Here is a 20,447-nt window from a genome sequence, read left to right on the forward strand (position 1 = left end):
TGTTGCCTCATTGTCAGTAAGCCAGGATCTAGAGAAAACTTGGTACGCTATCAGCATGTTATTTGCACTTCTCTGCTGAAAAAGGGGCACTCAGATGTCGAGCTGGATACAATCTGTTTTGCACTGAATTTGATGACTGATTTAATGTCCCAAAGAACACACATACACCTAATATCTGGCATGTGTGCTTAGTTCCTGGCAGTAACAGGGTAGGAGTACCTACTGCCAGTAAATGACTGACTTGCCATCCTGCTTTGATTCTGCAAATCCTTATCAAGATAGTGTATCCAAAGCCATGCTTGTTTTTTACCCCCACTGCTAATTTCTGTGCATTTGTTTCCAAAGCTTCCTAATTCTTACCAGCTGGCAGGTATAAATCCCATCCCAGTAATGAGCTGGCTTGTTTCTGTGTACAGAGCACTGATTGAGATCTTCCTCACAAATATCTATACACACAACTTGTGGTCTGAGCCTACTGCGATTACCTACAGGTTTCACAGAATCTAGTTGAAACAGAGAAAAGTAAGAGATTGGGGAATATAAGCGCTTACAAACAAATTGTCATGTTTGTGTGAAGAATTCCCATTTACTTGTAAGAATATAGTACTCTGGAAAGACATTGTGCGTCCCCTGCAAGCCAGATAACACAGATTTAGCATGCAGTCATACTCAACTGTCATTTTGAACACAGGTATGCATATGCACGCTATCCCTGTATGATGCAAATACATGAGATATTGAGCCTTGAAGTGTTGCTGTTCTGCTCAGTGTGCCTCAAGCCCTCCTTCTGCTTTAGTGCAGCATTTATGGAGAAGGGGGAGGCCAGCAAGAGCGTTGCCTTCCTCCCCCAGCAAAGTGAGGATGGTCTGAAATCCAGAGAGGTGCAACTCCTGTTTCATTGCTGTCTGAAATCTGAGCTCCTTTCTTTAGCTGAATAAGCAGCATTGCACTGAAAACTAGAGAAGCACAAATCCCATTACATAGCACCCTGAGGCTGGGCTTCATGTTACAGATGTAACATGCTCCTCTGCTTTTTCAGAGAAGCTGTGGAGTGCATGGCAGGGGGAAAGGGATCAGTAAGCATTGTGAAAGAGCCTCTGTGAAGATGAAAGTCTCAACAACCATTTCCCTCAGGAAGCAAAAGATGAAATATTCTATACTAATAATTTTGCTAATTAAAAAATCAAACTGTTGCCTTATGAAAGAGAGGCTTACTTTTATCTTTAAACTCTGAAGTTTTTAAGACTTACTCCTAAACATACTGTTAGGGATTTCTCCCTCTTGGAAAATCCTGATGTTTTTTCAGTTCAAGACTCTTCTCTGGAGTAGAGGCCAGGGGTGGGTGTACCCTACTAATTTCAAAGCCTAGGCACTGTGTGGGCTGGCAGCCTGTGAAGGAAGCCACAGCACACCTTTAGAGGCCTCAACCTCCAAGAGTCACGGTGGATAGGTTTGGCAACAGGCTGCAACTTACTCTCTAAGGTCTACTGAAGGGCTCAAGAGCATTCTCCACAGGGAACGCAGATGGTGAGAGCTTCGGCATGCTGCATGTTGGGGGAATCAGAGACAAGCCAGAGCTGAAATGCAGTTACTACCACAGGAAATGAATTTAAATTAAACACTGCAAACAAAACAGTGGGGAAGACTGAGCTGTCAGCGTGCCTTTAGTGGCAGACAATCCCGTGGCTGGGATTGAAGCCCAGTGATCTGTTACACAGTTCCTACCTACAATAAGTTACTCCTGAGTTTATCAGATGGACAGTATCATCTCTCAGTGATGAAAGAGAAGCAAAGAAGAAAGAGGAGGACTATATTAAGTACTAGTAAGAATTTTGTCCTTCAAATAAACTTACATCTGTTGCATGCAACACTACAGTTCAGAGGGTTAGCAATATTTCTCACCAACAATACACCAGAAAATGCCTTACAAAGTAGATGGACAAGCAACCCAAGAAACTATCAATGTAATTTCCATTATGCTTTGGAATCAGAAGAAAATTTATTACACTTTTAAATATCAGGTATCAATTTTTAGAAGGAATACATATTGTCTATTACCACTAACTTGAGCTCATAGTTAGTGGTAATAGGTAAGCACTCAAAAGTGCTTACCCACATGCTTATTTACACACATCATAAACAAAAGTCTGACAAAAATGTATCTTCTAATGTTTCCATGGTACATTATTCTGTATATTAATCACATTGATTGCATTATGACTTTATGTCTAATTTGTCTCTAATGTTAGCAAAATGTTAACAAGAAATTGCTGGAAATCTTTGAGAATTTTCTCCCATACCTATGCAGAATTTATGGACCTTGTCATTCACAGCCCTTGGTCTCCCAGACTGGGGGACACCACTATCAGACTGTAAACTCTATGATACCATGTGGGTGGAGATACTGCTACGGTGGTTGCTTAACTCTCATACCAACAGCATATGATTATGTTCACTTGAGATGGCTGCCCCTGTTGCAGGACCAGCACTGACAGCAACCGGAGGATATTAACAACATGTACTGAAGTGCCAAAAGAACACAGATGAGACACAGTTCTCCTCACCCCTGGCAAAATAAGGAAATTCCACAATCATCAAGCTAGCTGAGTACTTGCCTGAGATCAGACAGTAGAGGAAGAAGGCCTGTTTGAAACTGAAGTAGTGCTCGTGGCAGAGAGAAACATGAGAAACAACTTGTGAAATCAAAAATGAAAAAAAGTCAAGCTACATTTGCAGCTTAGGTTATAAATCTGCAGGCAATGATTTGATTTCAAGAATAGGCATTTGTTACCACCCAGTTGGTTAGAATCAGGAAATTTGCCCTAGGACAACTGTTGACGTCTCAGGCTACTACCAGGTTATCGTTCCTGTCTGCTACCCACTACACTGGCTCTCCAAAGAATAATGCACAAATTGTAAGATTCAGGCCTTTTCCTCACAGTGTTTAAGTGTCCAGGACATCTAAGAAACTGCCTCACATTCCAGAACTGTAACCCTAGTCTTTAAGCACTAAAGAACAGATCATAACCAGGACAAACCTAATTCATGTCGGAGGCTGAGCTTCCTCAGAGACTAATTCAAGTAGGACGAACTAAGACCTGTTTACTTTTGAAGGTTAATTCCAATTGACCTAGGATCTGAATTGGTAGCAAAATCCCCAAAGTTCATTCCACCTCACGTTGGACCACTGCGCTATTTACCCAGGCTCCCTATATAGACAGTAGCGAGAGATTATCTTCAGAGAGCGATGCAGGTTGCAGGACAGCTGGGTCATCTTCATGAGATGCCAGAGACCAGTCCCTTTAAAGCAGTACATGCCACTTTGATAATCGCCTTGCTGAGCTGGCCTGCCCCTCAGTGGCTTTAAATAACTGGAGTGAAAGGGTGCACGTAGGTATGACCTTAGGTCATATGCTAAGACGAGTGGCATGACGCATGATACAATTACTGCAGCTGTACAGAACCATGAGTCTATCCCAATTTTCTTAGCAGCTGCTTGCTGCTTTAGAAGCTGCTAAACTAGCCGGAGCTGCAAGTTTCTAGATTATCATGGCCACGTGATTCTCTTAGTAGTATGCACTATGTGTGATCAGCCAACCACATCAAGCCACCTCTGTAAGATGCTGAGATACTATGGTTATGGGAATAGCACAAAAATCTTTATTGACTAGGGTTTCTACAGATTACTAAGATCTTTAAGGAGCATGTTAAGTATGACAAGAGCTTAAGAGGGGACAGTATAATGAGAAAGAGGTGGCTCATCAAAGGGGACATTGGTAAGTGCCTGCCCCTTCGTGATTCCTGGCCTCTTAGAGCTTCCTGCTACTAACTACTGTTCTCTTAGAAGCAACTCTTTCTCATGCCAACTGTTTCTCTTTCTGTTTGCTCTTCTATGTCTGTGGAAGGAAGAAGGAAAGAAGTGGGCTTGCTGGGGACAACATGCTGTCCATACATTGTCTTCAGGGAAAGACGGAGGATCAGGAACTGTTAGGATGAAAATACCTATGGCAGTTCTTTTCAAAGCTGCTCCTCCCCCTGTGCTAATAATCCAAGTGTAGCTCTTCCCTCTCTGTCTTCCAAGCTGACTCCTTGTAAGTGACTTGACTTCTTTAGTAAAATGTGCTACAATATTCTACTGCCCAATCCTCATTAATCTTACACATTGCCCTAGTACGAGAGAGAGAGAGTAAGCTGTTGTTGAGATAACTGGCTTCCATTAGCAACCATGTGATTGGCAGGACGATAAAGTCTTTTCCCTTGCAGGTCAGCTGCTTTTTAAGAAGAGGGCAATCCTGCTGATCCATCTTTTAGCTACAGTCTCTCACTGAGTCCCAAATCTCCTGCCTTTTAGCTTTGATACGGTTCAAGCTTTCCCCCTTGTATCAGCCCCTACCTGTCATCAGCTCCTCTGTACCAAACAGCCAATATCAGGAGTTTGACCTCAGGGCACAGTCCGGGTGGGCAGGTAAAACCTGACCACTGGACCTACTTCCTTATCTTTCATATCCTGCAATTCATGAAGAAGTATCGAATTCAAACTAAAAAACAGAAGCATGACCTTTTATAAGAACTTTCTGAAAAAGGCTCTGTTGCCTTTCTAAGTATTCTTGAAAAGAACTGTCATCCACCCTATTAAGATAGAAATGGATCACAAATAAGGAAGAGAGGAAAAACATTGCAAATCCTTACTAAACGGTAAATGTTTTTAATGTGTGCTTGCAATACCTTTTGGTGAGGCACGCAAAAATATAGTAAAAAACAAACCAAAACAAATACACTAGAACTATTCTACATCTACAAGCTCCAATTGCAACCCAATAGAGTTGCCCAGACTTTTGCTGTTTATAAAGTATCTGAAATTTATTAGATTCCCATGGCATACAGAGCATCCTCTATAAAGCGTTACTTGCATCAAGAGAATTCTAAATATAAGTTGCTAACATAAACTGAGAGCTATCATAAGCAACATAATATCCCTATTTATGTGACATGCTTGACAGTTGGTGCTTAAAACATACAAAAATATTCTTTATTTCCTGTAGCAAGTATGGACACACCTTTCCAGCCCTCCTGCATGGCTGGAAATCACGTTTTCCCTTGAAACAAACATAGGCTCTGCAAGGATTTATACCACTTAGGTGGATGACAGAAATGGTGCCAAAATCTCTCAACGTCCTTTCCCTTCAACTAAACTGACTTAGTACAAATTGGAAGATATTTAGTCACTTCTAACATTGATAATAAAAGGAGAATAAAAAAGAATCCGAAAGAGGAAGGCTGCTAGTCAAGGCAAGACTTGTGGTGTTTGAAGTCTGGCAAAGTGTATCTTTACATACTGAATTCTGGAACTCCTAATGCACAAGTATCACATGAACAAATCTTATGGCCACAATCTTATATCCTCCTCACGTAGTCCACGCTTATCCCATTGTAGATATTGTTCATTATTATATTACTGTGAGACTGTAACAGGCAACTCTACCTTTTAATTTTTTTATTTAAAAAGACACTTTAATGAAGTCCTTTCTAACTATTAGGAGAAGCTGGAATACTTTCGCCTCTGGAATTTTACCTTCTGAAATGCCTTTTCATTATCTTGCGTGAAAAACCTACTAAACTATTAAAAGCAAAAATATTCTTACTATATAGATAATTTGGTATGGAATTCTTTCTACATTTCTCTTCTTTTCTGATGACTTTGACAGGCTCATAATGGTGCTGAAAAATACCACCAACATCTGCAGAAAGCTAAAGACCTTCCATGTGCAGTTAATGATTCATTTCACTATTTAAATGACACTTATACTCGCAATTTTGTGAAATAATAAATCCTTTCTAAAAGCTTACTTCAAGTATGAAAAGTTTTTGAAAATCAATTGCTATGGGTGAATATAGTGTCAGAATTTACAGAGAGCAGGGAATAGAAATAACTACGTGAAATTAAGATGAATAGATTTTAGTCTGGAAAAACCTTCTTTTTGGCAAGAACTGTGGAAAAGTTCTTCCAATATTAAGGCATTTAAAATTAAATTTGATATAGAATAAAGATCAGCCAGCTGGAATAAAGCTGCTTTCTAACAGTTTAAAATAATTCTATGTAACAAATTAAGGAAAGGAAATGCTAAATAATACCATGCCTGATTCTGCTCTCCAGGGAGTAGTTTTGCAGACAGGAGCAATTGCTCAGAATGGAGTCAGGCCAGCACACACCAGGGTAATATGTACACTCTTGCAAAAAGGCATCACAGGATCTTTACAAAATTGTCAGGACCAAAATTCAATCTTATATCCGTGTGACAGTACCACCAGTAGCACAGTGCCCCCTAACAACACATTGGAGAAACAGTTTTATGCTAAATTACAGGGAATAGTGCCACTAATAACACTACGAATAACCGCTTTTCAAAACTAATTACATGGGAATGCAAAAACATGAAAGGTTCTTGAATTTAATAACTTCAGCGTTGGTCAAAAGAGGAAATTAGTAGGATAAAAAACAACAACTAGTGTCTTACTTGTCTGAGGTCGATGAAAGCTAACTGCAGGGTGTCTCCCTGGAATCCTGGCACAGGCTCAGAACTAGCAAACACTGCAAAGAAAGGTTAAAAATATTACGGATGTAGATTTTAAAAAAAAAATCTAACAGAAAATCAAGCTCTATGCAATACAAATGCTAGCTAGCATTAAAATGAAACTAGTTGGATAGAAATAGATTAAACTAGTAACTCAGAGTGATTAAAAACAAACAAACAAACAACTTTCCCATCATTTTCCCAATAATTCCGAAGAATGGTATCTTTAGGAGTATTATTAGGAATTTTGCTTAAAATTCTAACCCAGTAGTAATGCTACAACCACAGAAGCCAGCATCTTTTTTTGGCCTGAGGTGAATGATTACTGAAGAATTTCTAAATAATACCAATTCCATGGCTGTCAACATATTTTCAAACATCTGCTTTTGTTACAGCATCCGTGCTATAAAAACCCCACCTCTAGCCAAACAGCAATAAAAGAGAAACACTAAGGTGGGAGTTAGTTTAATGTGTAGACGACAGGTGGAAAGCTCTACGTGCCACAGTCAGAGCAGAGCTGAAATGCCTGTTCACGCCTTTTAGCCAGCTTATCAATATGAACTTCTGCTCTTTTTGAACCCCAAAATAGGCTATCAAAATTGGAAAGCAAAACTATCTTCAAAATACAAAAAATGGTAACACTATGGTAATGAAAAAAAGTCAGCTATTTGTTTAAATTAGGAAATTATCAGTAATTGTCAAACTTAAAAATATACTTTTTGTTGTTCTTATCCCAGTCACGTTAATAACAAAGACACTTGCAGAAACACCCACTGCCTCACATCCCCGCTCAAGTTAGACATCTTGCTTCAAAAGAGCTTAAGAGAATTTTTCTTATGCTCTTCAGTTAGAGGTGTTAACAAAACAAAGTAGATATTACTGTAATCGTTTTAGAGAGGTATCATCTGAGGCAGTGCAAGGTAACATTTTTTTCCAAGTTCGAGAAACCCATCATTCAATGGTAGAGGAAAGAGAACATATGTATCCAAAAAATTGCCAGATCCAGTGCTCAGCTACTGTGCCACACGGACTCCTACTAACATTTAAGAGTAATCCTCAAAAGAAATCCTTGATAGATTTTTTTTTTTAAGGGCTAGTTAGAAAATTTGGATCATCAAGTGAAAGTAACATCCAGAAAGACACTGGTGTCTGAGCTAACATGATGGTAAAATAATGGGCTCAATCATTTACTTCTCAATGTATGTTTTCAATTTAAAGCAGACTAATGAATTTAGACTTGTGAATAGTCTATCTGAAAATGATTATATGGAACGCAATTGAAAATGAAAATAATAAAGATTCTTACTTAAGTGGTACAAGAAGCTACTGAGACAATCTCAGAATATGTAAGAATAGCTTAGTAATAGATGAATATAGTATCAGAGTAGCAGCTTCACTGGTAGAGGCAGAGTTTATTATTTGTATTACAGTAGTGCAAAACTTTTTATGGACAGTCACGTAATAGGAGAATGAATTAAACTGGAATATGATTTGATTCTTCATCAACTAAAGGAATAAAAAATAGCAATCAAACACCCTAGAGAGAACACTGTAATGTCACAGACAAGCATTGGTAACAGTTGGCAAATGCTCACTGATTACTGTATTCAAGACTGAATTTTAAATTATCTGGTTTTCCTGCTTTATAGTTAACATGAACTTTCTAGGGGAGTTTTCAGGGAGTTTCAATCTACCACAAAGATGCTTTTTAAATAAAAAAGAAGAAAGATAAAAAACAGTGGAAAAAGCATTTTATAGAGAGAGTTTGCTTAATAATACACTCTTTAAAAGCAGCAAAGAGAAAACAGTCTGTACAACCACCAAGCTGCAGAAGAACAAAAGATCTCCAGGCCTATGAAAGCACCCTTCTGAACACCCTAGGCTAAAGGGTTGGGTGTCTCCATGGCTGTCTTCTGCAGGTATTTCACAGCCACTGGGACCACCCTTTCTTCAGGGACAGACAGGCCTATGATACTGGCCCCTGTGGTCACCCAAACATAGCATTTAAAATGGGAACACCATACTATATAGCAGGGAATTCTTAGCAATGCCCAATAACAAACAGCTAAAAAGAGATACATGGGTTGTGAGCTGTGGTAGCACACTAATAAGGAGGATAAGTGCGATGGTCAGAAGGGGTCTTTTCTACATCCCCTAAACAAGGAAGGAAAACCTGTCCTATTCCTCAAAGATAAGGCCCATCTGTATCTGAATCCTATATAACTTTCCGTTCATACACAGTACACTGAGACCAGCTTCCCCGACTAGAACCTGAGCTCCTCCAGCCACTCCACAATGGTAGCACTGGGAGAAGGAAGCTCTGTGGCAAAGGAATGGCTACAGAACTGAGAAGTGAATATAACTGAAAAGCGTGACCTGCAGCAAAACTTTTCAGTTAGCTATTGGAACTTTATACTTTGGGAGGTACCTTCCTATAGTGGGATCCTTTTACTTGTCACAGGGCAAATATTTGCATCCTTCCTGCAGCTCATCAGGCTAACATAGTTTGGAATTTATCCTAATGCATTAAATAAGGCAGTACGATTTAGTTTCTCTACATAGTACCTACTACCATTGCCGCTATAGAACAAGAAGCACACAAGGTACCAAACAATTATTGTATAAGCTTTGTTCTCTTTAATTACAATTTTATATTATGAGTGCATTTACAACACCAGGGACACTCATTATAGCACAAGCATTTATTCTCACATTTGGGTCATTTTTGACAGGTGACTACAGTAGAATTTGTTTCATTATTACAATTTCATGAGTTCAAAGGGCAAAAAGATAATCTACTTATGGTAACGGTCAGACAGTTCCCCCTCTGTCCTCAGCTCAGGGCTTTTAAGTTTTGCTAACAATTTTACAAAGCTAATTAAATATTTTCTACTGCGCAGCGTTTTAGGAAGATGTTATGAGAACAGGATTAACATTCTTAATGCCCTTGTCCTAAGGGTCCTTTTCAAGATAGCAATGAAACATTGTCATATATACATCTTTTAAAATATTCACCCCCTACATTCATTCTAGGCTTAAAGAGGATTTGGAGGGGTAGGGGGCTGGTTGGTTGGTTGTTTTAGTGTGCATAAGAGCATTCAGGAATTTTATAATATATGAGAATGAAATGCAAAGATTTGAACTGTCACATATAGGGGCAAACAACTGGCTGCTTGGCAGTTTGAATCAGAAACTTCAATGTTTTGGCGAAAATAAGCTGAAAATATGCATTACATGAATCCAATATTCACAAGGTTTTTGTTAATATCTTTCCCTGCACTTTGCTGATACTGTGTAGACCTTTTCTGTGTATATAGAACAGGATCTCTGGCACAATGCATGTCCACAATATGTACAATCTCAACGTACTTCCTACAACAGCCAGTTTGGGAATTTACAGGAGGTGGGATCTAATGAAAAAAGTATGTAATAATACAAAAACAGGCTGGGAGGTAACACATACACGAGAACGGTAAATTTAAGTATTGTAAAGATGACTTCAGTCCATTTTCTTTTGAATACTTTGCTTTGATCTTTTCATTACATTTTGTATACAGGATATATGTGAATTGATGTATATATGTGTTAATGGATATCTTAAGAAAAAGGCTGTGTCTGCTAAAATGGAATTTAAGACACCTTTAACTGTAAATTGCACTGAATTTCTACGCACTTCTAGATTTATTAATAGATCTCTTCATTTTATTCTCTCAAACCCCCATCTTTTAGCCATCATCTGGTTGTGCCTCTTTGTTGGTCTGGGAATTCAGTACCTAATTCCTGACCAATAGTTTTGCTGCTCAATGGCAGAAATTAAAAATCAGGAGTCCAGACTTTGGGTCAAAAGCTAAATTAGGACAGTTTTACTTCAGCCTCATAGCACTGATTCACAGGCAGCAAAGCTACAAATGTATTTTTAAAGGAAGAAGGGAGAATCAGGTGACTATCTCAGCAGCCGTCAGCCACTTTGCAGCCCTGTTGGATGCTCCAGCTGTTCAAACATGCCTGGAGGGGAGCCTCGCTGAAGGAGCTGCCAGCTGCTGGGCAGCAGCCCCCAGCCCTGCCCCCAGCATCGGCAAGATCTCGCTGCTTCCCCTCACTCCCGTGCTGCCATATGTGACCGGCAGATGAAGGATGATCTCAACTGAGTTAAGTTAACCTGACTTCCCAGATGGGAGGGGAGGCAGGTAAAGTGAGGGGCCTCCAGAGGAGAATATAGTGCCTTTTCAAGGAAATACAGGATTTGGGTTCCTCAGCTTCTGGCATGCCCACCTGGAGACTACCTTTGTGTATGCTCAACAGAGAGCACTTGGGTCAAGATCTCTCTTGCTCCTGGATACTGCAGCTTTCCACACAGTTGGTGAAAAAGGAGGGACTGGCAGGAAGCCCTGCGTAGGGCTGGTTAGGAAGGTGTATTGCATCCTGTTTTGCGCTAATTCTCTGCTAACCCATACTCATTTATAGGCAGGACCCAAAACCTTTTCATCCTTCACAGATTCATGTCTGGGTGAAGAAGGATGCCCACTCAACCATACCTCCCTTCTGCCAATTAATCCTGTCTCACAATTCAGCTATGTTAAAACATATAAATTATAAAAATTACGTTTAAGTCTTCCAACAATTAGAATTTCTGACAAGTTCTAATTCCTTAATAAAAAGCTGATGTAAGGTATCTAGATCTGGATGGTGTCTCTGAAAAGCTCATTTTTTATTATGTACACCCTGCTTCTCATAAAGTGAGATACAGCAACCCACATTTGAATTTCACCTTCAAGAAACAGCAAACGCCACCCCTCCCCAACCCATTTCCCTCCTCAGGGCACTGAAATGCAATGTTCAAGCAAAAGAATATTCTTTGGGTTTTAGTCAATGGGACCTTGTATGTTCTATTTTTCTGAATACTGTTGTAAGAATCCCAATCATCCTAGTGGAAGATCACCACTGAGAAAAAATGGTGTAAAATACAGAGGTAAAACACTGCTCTAAGTTATAAAATATGTAGAGAGAGTGGAGAAATACTTCAATTAGAACAGGACAAACTGAAATCAAACTGAAAGCTTTTGGAATGTTTGGAAAGAAAACGAAAAACTTATTAGAAGCAGAGCAAGAAGATCATAACTTTTTTTTTTTAAATAAATCATCAGAGAAGACCAGCTGATGCTATTACTATTCTTGAAAAAAAGCATCAGATACTTCAAGATTTTCTGCTCTGCTTTTTAAAGTTAGGTACTTTGCATAGAAATGCAGTGCAGGATAATGAAGTCCCAGAGTTCACCACAAGATCACCTCCTTCCCTTCCACCTTCCTTTCTTGGAAGTCCGCTTATCACTCTACCTATTTGCTGTGACTAAGAACTTCAGCACTTACTGACTTCAACAGATTGCTGCTCATTAACAGATTGTTGGGTTGTTGGTTGGACCATTGATTGCTTTTTAATGGAAGAGAAAAAAATCTGTCAAGTAATCACATTTTCCTGCTTTCATTTAGATCTCCAGTTCATATTAGAAAAAATAAAAATGTAATGTTAAAGATCAGAATAAATATCTAGAATGTTGCCAAGAATTTTTAAAAATGCATCTTCAGATATTCCTAACTTTCTACATCTCACATAACTTCTTAGTTCAAAATGCATTTGAGTATACTCCACTGTGTCTATAAGTAAAATGTCAAGCCCATGTATACAATACAGTAGGAAACTACCCAACAGTTGTGAATTATTCGCACACTCTAAGCACTAATTGAAATGTCACTGTCGTATCCATTAATCCCAAAGTGTCAAAGAATAAAGCTGGGGGAGGGTGATGAGCAAGAACATAAATCACAGTGAGGCCTGGAATGTGCCTGTGATGGACCTTATGAATGAAACCACAACAGCAAAGCAGTCTGAGCAAAATCTTGTGTTGATCCCTTATTCCACAGATTGTAAGGTGTCATTTGTTGCAACATACTATTCTGACAAGCTTCCATAATTATATTTAAACTACTCAAAGGGTTTCTGTGCAAAACCAAATTTTTTCTAATGTGCTTTAAAAGCTTTGCAGAAAGGAAGAATTAAAGTTTATTCTATTTGCATCTGTACAGCCAATGCTAGAAGTTATGCAACAGTGGAAAGAATGCATTTTTCAGTCTTTAAATTACTGGTTTTCTGAAACTTTCTCATTTTGGCCCAAGGTTTCCTATGTCTTGTCCATGCCATATGCTCAGTATAACAGCTACATATAACAAAACGTTGTCTTAAGGTTATATTTTAATCTTAAAATAATGAAATGTTATCATGTTAGATTAAATAAAACTCTATTAAGATTCTTCAATGATTGAAGTTTCCACTGTGCAGCAACCAAAGAAAGAAAGTGGTAATAGAAATTAGGATGGTACATAGCAGGGCAAAGGCTGAGAAGAAAAAGGTCTGAAAACAACCCAGAGACCAGACGACAGCCAGACTCGTTGGGACTTCTCATTACTTTGCTGTGAACATACTGTTCATACTGTGAAAGTCACCTGCAAAGCATGCATTTTATCCCCTGTACTGCTAGAAATCCCCGAGTGAAACAGTGAATTGGTTGATCTATACAGAGTAGTGAAGTAATGCGTTGTTCACAGATGATATTTTAAATATTATAAACAGAATAATACGGTAGTGGGCAAGCTTTCTTCACTGTTACACTATTTGTTCAGAAGGCAGATGACTGTGTAGTGGGTGCACCAATTCAGCTTGTCTAGATGAATGATTATGGTGTCAGTATTATGAATACTACAGAATTTCTGTTTTTACAACTGGGATCTTTTTTACATCTAGGAAACTACACAAATGCACATACCCCTACCCACCTACCTGAAAAGAACACTATTAAATTTGCAACATCAAGCATACTAAAAGTAAAAAAAAAAAAAAAAAAAAAAAGTCAAGCCATCATCTGTTTGGCCAACTTGTGCAATCACGAGACAAACTTAATGTCATGATCACAAATACTTTTTCAATCGGACCCTGATAATCCCGTCAGTTCATTCCATGCACTGAAAGGCCTTAAGGCTGTATAATGAAGGACTGTCAGAAAGATGCCTTCTCTACCTGTTACAGAGTTTAGCTGGAATGTAACAAATAAGGCAGGAGAAGGAAAGACAAGCGTATGGTTAAAATGTCAAAAATGCTCCTTAACTCTGTCCCTGGACTCCCACAAGAACCCTTTGTGATGCTAACCAAATTGCTTGAAATCAAATTTCCAGTTTCCCATAGGTGGCTGCTAATTGAGTAGTCATCAATTTTTTCATGTGTCCAAACTAAAAACCTCAGGATACGACTTGCAGAACTGCCCCATTTTACAGCTGTCACCAAAATCATTGAGATCCATGCTTCAAACACGTAAGAGGAAAGATACGTTGAAAAAACAGAGCATGAGAATCTAAAAATATGCATTTAAAAAAACGCTAATGAGTCTCTTTTCATTGTATCTCAAGTCATCAACTATAAAACCAGACCTAAAACCTATTCATAATACAACAATGTTATGGAAGTAACTTCCTTCATACAGATTAACAGCTCACCCTCAGCGGTGAGCTCCACACAAAACATGAGGAAATTAATCCTGCCTTCAGCGCTGGATTGAACCAGTTTTATAAAATAATTCTGATGCCATATTTTGAACAGTGTGAATAAAACAACATCTGATGTTTACTAAATGAGTACTATTATTCTGCACAGTGAGTAAGGCCGTAGTAGTTCTAGGAGGGAGGAAACCCTATGTAACAGCACATTTAAAATTTGTATCATAATAAATAAACTCAAGAGGGAAAATTAAAATTGCACAGACATTTGACTTTTTTTATCTCAAGTATAAAAGCATAGTATTTAGGCAGTGGTTTGGGGCAATTTTGTACTAGACTATAGTCTTTTTATTGGATATAGCGATTATGATCCCATTAGGAGTAACAAGAGACGTACATGTCAATCAGATACTTGAGTTAAAAAAAAAAGTTTCGTAAAAATGAAAAAAAAGAATTCCCAGAAATGTTAACATACTTACTTATAAATACTTTTACAAGAAGCTGTGCTGCAATAATATTTTTTTTTTTTAAAAGACAAAGCTTTAGTAGATTATGGAAAAAGATCACTATATGGCTTACATTAAAGAACTTTTTTGCAGTGTTAAGACAGATATAGATAGGAATTCCGGAACATCTACTTACATTCACACTGTATCACATCTAAATTAAACTGCTGAATTGCTCCCATGCTTATTTGTTTTAATTCACTGTCCAGTAGCATCTGCATTAGGGACGTTGAAAGATGCTGGCAGGCTGACATGCAAGCTGTCTGGGCCACTTTCCCCTAGTAGAAAGAGCAACAGGTTTTAAGATACAAACAAATGATACGTCAGTAAAGAACTGCTTATCTGATTTGATTTTAATATACACTCAAAGTCTTAATAATGCAGGACTTAGATTAGAAAGAGAAAGATCACACTTGCTGTTATTTCTTTGACCTGTTAGCTTTGTTTCTATTAAATCAATCGGGGAACTAAATTAAATATTTGTTAAAGCAATTATTGATATCTCTTCCAGAAATCCAACAGTCTTCATGAATACAAGGACATTTCCAAAATAATAACAATATAAGTTGCTGAAGCATATGAACAGCTTTGTGGATTTGTTTAATTTTTTTTACCCAAACAGAATGAAAGCAAGAATGTAATGAAAATCAACATGCTGCATATTTTTAACAGAAGTCAGTAAAAAAACCCCAAACTTTATATAAACCAAAATCATTGCTTTCAATTGGGCATTTCTCATAACAGCTTGTGCTAATTATTGGCACTTTAATTGCTTGAATTCCACCTCAAAGCTTGATGCTAAATTATTTAAAATATTCATGCTTATCCATCATCTTTCCAGATGCTTAATAAATCAGTGCTGTCAGTAATCCATTACTTACAAAATGAAATGTAGCCCTCTGCTGTACAAAATAGAAATAATTTTCCAATCACAGTCTAGTTAGTAACATTTCTCTTTACGACGTATACGTAATTGAGACAAATAATTTTCCAAACATGAGACCAAAAAACAAAGTACAAAACCAGACGTTAATTTGATAAATTATTAAAAATTTAGTACAGAAAAATTGAAAGATATGGAAATTCTACCTTAGTATTAAGAAAACCAATTAAGACCAGATACCCGATCAGATGGCATCATTCTATTCATAGCACTGCAATCTTTTAGAGCAGAGCGATCTTGGCTTTCAAATGCAATTATATGAATTTCTGTAGTTTAATGTACTTATTAAACCATGCTTTTCAACTGATGTCTATGTTACAGTACATATTGAAACAAAGGTAACTGTTAACACGCTTACATGAAAGAAATCATAATTACATAATACACCTACTAGAGCACACACCACTATCGTTTTACTTATATCCCTCAGTAAAGTGATGACACCTATCCTCTAAAGCAATGGTTCCCCAGCTGTTTTCTGCAAAGTCAGGTTGATCAATTCACTGTTGACTCACAGAAACACATATAAGCAATGAAAAATGATAAGGATAGGCAGTAGTTCACTGTCCCAAAAAGTTTGGAAAGTTCTGCTCCAACATCTGAAGAGCGAGATCTTGTCCTTAATAAGACAACTTGCTCGTATCATTGAATTTTCATGTATACATATAACAGAAAGCAAATTTGGCCCTAAGTATTTTGTACTTTAAAAATCCATTCTTTGTTAAAACATAATTAAAATGTAGATAATACAATGGAAAGTGTTCACTATCCTCACATGTCACACTGAAACATTAAATGGCTTTTGCTAATACCTCTTTGGCATTAGGACACCTTGAACTGTTAGGAGCTTTATATCTAAAATGAGATGTCAGTTTCTTAATTGAAAATCTCAGAAAAGCAAATAACATTTTTGACCAAAATAGATGAACTGACAACGAGGAATGTAAGAAACAATGCAAGAACAGCATGCTTAAAAGTCTCCCAAACCCAATGGTAATTACACTGGGAGACATGCAGCTCTATTCCCCAAGCAGAACAATATCAGTATGAATGGGAAAAAAAGAAAAGGGGGAAAAAAGGGATAAAAAGAAGGAAAAAAGGAGGTGAGAAGGGGAATCAATGGGCCACAGTTCATTTAATTACAGTGTAGTAGGTTTGAAATACTTAATGGAAATGTCATTTTGATTTAATGGAACAACTAGTGCATCTCTGTTTAATGTACTGCTCCATCAAATCAGCTCCATGTCCTATTTCTGCTGCCACTATAATGTAATAGAAGTTCAACCAGATTAATAGGTTGTCAAGAAAAATTTTAACATTCAATTTATTTTATATGCAAACAATGTGTACTCCTCTATTATTTTAAATAAAAGACAGAATTTTATATTTCTAACAAGCACCTCTAGTTAATTGTTACAATCTGGCAAATATCAATAGTACTGGAGCACAAGATAATGGTTACAATACAGAAATGACATGGTAAAAGCCACTTGGAACTTTAAATAAGTATCAATACATGTACGTTTAATGTTTATTTTAAAATTTCATAAAATGGAAACATCCTAACATTTAAGCTATTTCCAACTATGTAACTTGAACTACAGGCTTATTGTTCACATCACATATCAACAAATAATAGAATTTTACTATAAACAGTTTATACTTACTCAATACAATCACTCAATTTTCTTAAATCTAGAGAAAAAACGAAGCTATGTATATCAATCAAAATGCTGAATTTTAACTGAGAGAAATGTGAACTTTACTGTTATCCTCTTCAAAATTCAGTGCTTCCCAGTTCAAAATACGTTGGATGTATGATATTCAGAAAATAATTAAATTCAAATTCGTGTTTGACAAATGAGATCTAGTCTCATCTCAAATCTCTCTCCAAATTTCCACCATCCACCAATTAATCAATTCCTTGCCAATTTTTCATAATGCATTTTGAAGAGGAATATTAAGGATTCATGAACATAAGAACACGTTTTTTTTTCCAGAATTAAACAAATCTCAGTTAGTTTTAAAACATTCTTAATGTTTATTATTTGTCAGTTTGGGGTTTTTAAATTACTATTATCTTTTTAAGGGGGGATGGCTGTGGTTACTGTATCTAGCAATTAAATACCTATATTCAATAGCGTGCAGAGATTCAGCAGGCTTCTCACATTCACTCCAGTTGCCTCCCATTTGGAGACGCCACTATTATCTCCACTATGCCTATGCTAATTGCTGCTATCCACAAAACCTTTTCTTCCACTCAACCAATGTAAAGTTTAAGAAACAAGGACCCTATTCTACAAGCAAAAACACCTGCTAATAGTGTTAAAGGCAACTGTTTTTTCACCCAGCCTTCACATTTTGCTGAAATACAAGTTTGTAAAAAAAGAAAACCCTTAGACAAACTTCTTATATTTCAAAGGAGCTTGTGAAGAGAATCTGCTGACATATTAAATCCTTTTTTATAGGATCCAAAAGCTTTTCTCCTAAGAACAATTGCAGTAACGAGACATTTGGCTCCTAGGAAATTCCCAAAGGGTCAGCCATATGCATCCTTCCACAGCACCTTCGCGGTACTGCTAAGACCCATGCTAGCTGTCTCAAAAGCAGCTTTCATCGTTCACTATGGTGTCAGTCAGTATGATTTATGGACTGCATTCAACAAAGTCAAAGCATATAGAATGAGAAATATGACTACAATCTGCTAATTTGTTTTGTATTGAGCCACTTAGGAATCAAAGACCTGATGTCAGGCTGAGACTAGCAACACAATTAACCGGCCAGTGACAGATTCATCCATCCTCCCTGCCAGGCTGTGCCAATCAAAGACAGCATGAAGCGGCATTTGGAGAAATCAGTAAGAAAACCCATTCTCTAAGTAGCCTGTGGAGGCTGTTGATTGACAGTTTTTGAATATAGCTGCAGAAAACCACCACTCCTTCACCCCCACTGCAAGCTGTGAAATTAGGCTTTTGCTGCCAATCACAGAAACAATAAAATAACACAAACTGCCATCCTCAGCATAAAAGGAAATAACAAAACTTATCTGTTAAATCTAAGAAGTTAAGCTGAAGAATTAATTTAACAATATGAAATGACATAATGAAAAACTTTCTGCAAATGCAAAGAAACTAAACATACAGATTTTATCAGTCATAATAACTAAGACATTATATTACGTAACATCAGGACTAAAATCCAACTTTTGAACTATTGATAAAATACAAGTATACTAAAAAACACTAATGGAATTTTTAAGAATCAATTTTACTTCCAGTCTCTGCCCCAAATTCTACTGAAATAATAAAAAATACCTACTTGAAAGTAATTTGTAACTGTTACTTTTCAGTAGTCATTCTTTTCCAAAGAGTTGTCCAATACTAACTTCGTACTGACAAAGCACATATCTAGAATAAAACTTCAGCTAATTCTAAACTTAAACACACTTATTTATATACTCTCTATAGTTTCAAATTAACTGATCTGAAAATAAAAGGTATGATTTTTCTTTAACTGCTCAAAACAAAAACTAAAAAATGCAGGTCCTTAATAACAAATTTGATCATCCAATTGATTTTATGAGATTAATGGCTGTATAATGAAATTTTAATTTGCTTTTTGATTCGAAGTATCTAATGACTCTATAAACTGCAGTATGAACTTAAAATGGGATGTAAAAGAACCCGAAAACAGCAATAATCGTGAAAGACTAAATTCTTGTGACTTTAGAAAACAGAACCACTAAAAACTGCATGACTTTTAAATTATAACCTTTCAAAAGCAATGCAGCCTCTGTGCTCTGCATCTCTGAAATTCTGCTAGTGCTTGGTCATGACATAACCAGCACACTGACACCTATTCAACATTAACAGGAAATATTTCTACACAAAATATTCACTATTCCTAGTGTTCATGACACCTATTAGCTTGACAGTTCAACATGAGGCTGAGTATTCAAATCATAGAAATGTTCACTGGAATGAAGCACCAATGTCATCTAGTCCAGCCTCCTACCTGGAGTAGGACTATTGCCAACACTAGTTCAGGTCTATTGTCCTTTTTTCTGGCTGAGCCTTCCAAACAACTGAGGATGGGCATTCAACAGCCTCTCTGGGTAACCTCCTCCAACACCACACTACTCTATTCATGCAAACTTTTCCCCTAATGTCAAAGCTTCATCTCCAGAGCTTCTACTTGTGACCATAGCCACATGTGAATTTGTCAGTCCTACCAAGAAGAGTTTGGCTCCATCACCTTTGTATCTGTCCTTCAAGAGGTTGTAGACTGCCACTAGATCTCTCCCCAGCCTTCTCTTTAACTGACTAAATAATCCACCTCCCTAAACCTCCATTTGAGAGTCATGTGCTCTAGGCTCCTAACAACTTGTAAGCACACTGCTAGATCCTCTCTCCAGATCCACAGAGCTACTACTCAGCCAATTGCTTTCCAGATTGTAGCAATGAACGGGGTTATTCCCACACTGCATACTCTAAGTGCCTTACACATTTGTTCACTATAACAGTAAACAGCACAGTGTACATTTGTTGCTGTATGCTGCTTAAGTGAACAAGATTCAACCACATTGTTAGAGAAAATTAGTAAAAGTAGGTTCAGAAATTCAGTATTCAGAAGCCACTCTTAACAGAATAATATTAATTTCAATACTTTCGTAATCATGGAAATGCTTATGTCAAATCAAAATAAACTCCTTATACAAAAATTGATGACCTGAAAATAATCAGGGCTTGGAATAATTCTTAAATGCAATCCATCATCTTCTTAAAAATAAAAAAAATTTAAAAAATTGAGCACACACATTCCCTTGACCCTAAGCAGATGTAGCAGAGAAACAATGGAACTTTCACTGATTCTTTATTCTGTTAT

The 20,447-nt window shown here is 37.3% G+C and overlaps 1 protein-coding gene across 9 annotated transcripts in view; it reads right to left on the bottom strand.

The window, feature by feature from the left end:
* EXOC6 (exocyst complex component 6) overlaps positions 1 to 20,447 on the bottom strand; it is a 98,760-nt gene that overhangs the window by 19,422 nt on the left and 58,891 nt on the right. For all 9 annotated transcript variants that reach the window (XM_076338775.1, XM_076338774.1, XM_076338772.1 and 6 more), the window contains 2 exons: positions 14,757 to 14,898; positions 6,516 to 6,589 (listed from right to left, as the gene is read on the bottom strand). In XM_076338775.1, the coding sequence (XP_076194890.1) occupies positions 6,516 to 6,589; positions 14,757 to 14,898 (216 nt within the window). The remainder of the gene's footprint in view (positions 1 to 6,515; positions 6,590 to 14,756; positions 14,899 to 20,447) is intronic.

Source organism: Aptenodytes patagonicus, chromosome 5, assembly GCF_965638725.1.
Source record: "Aptenodytes patagonicus chromosome 5, bAptPat1.pri.cur, whole genome shotgun sequence".
Taxonomy (NCBI): domain Eukaryota; kingdom Metazoa; phylum Chordata; class Aves; order Sphenisciformes; family Spheniscidae; genus Aptenodytes; species Aptenodytes patagonicus.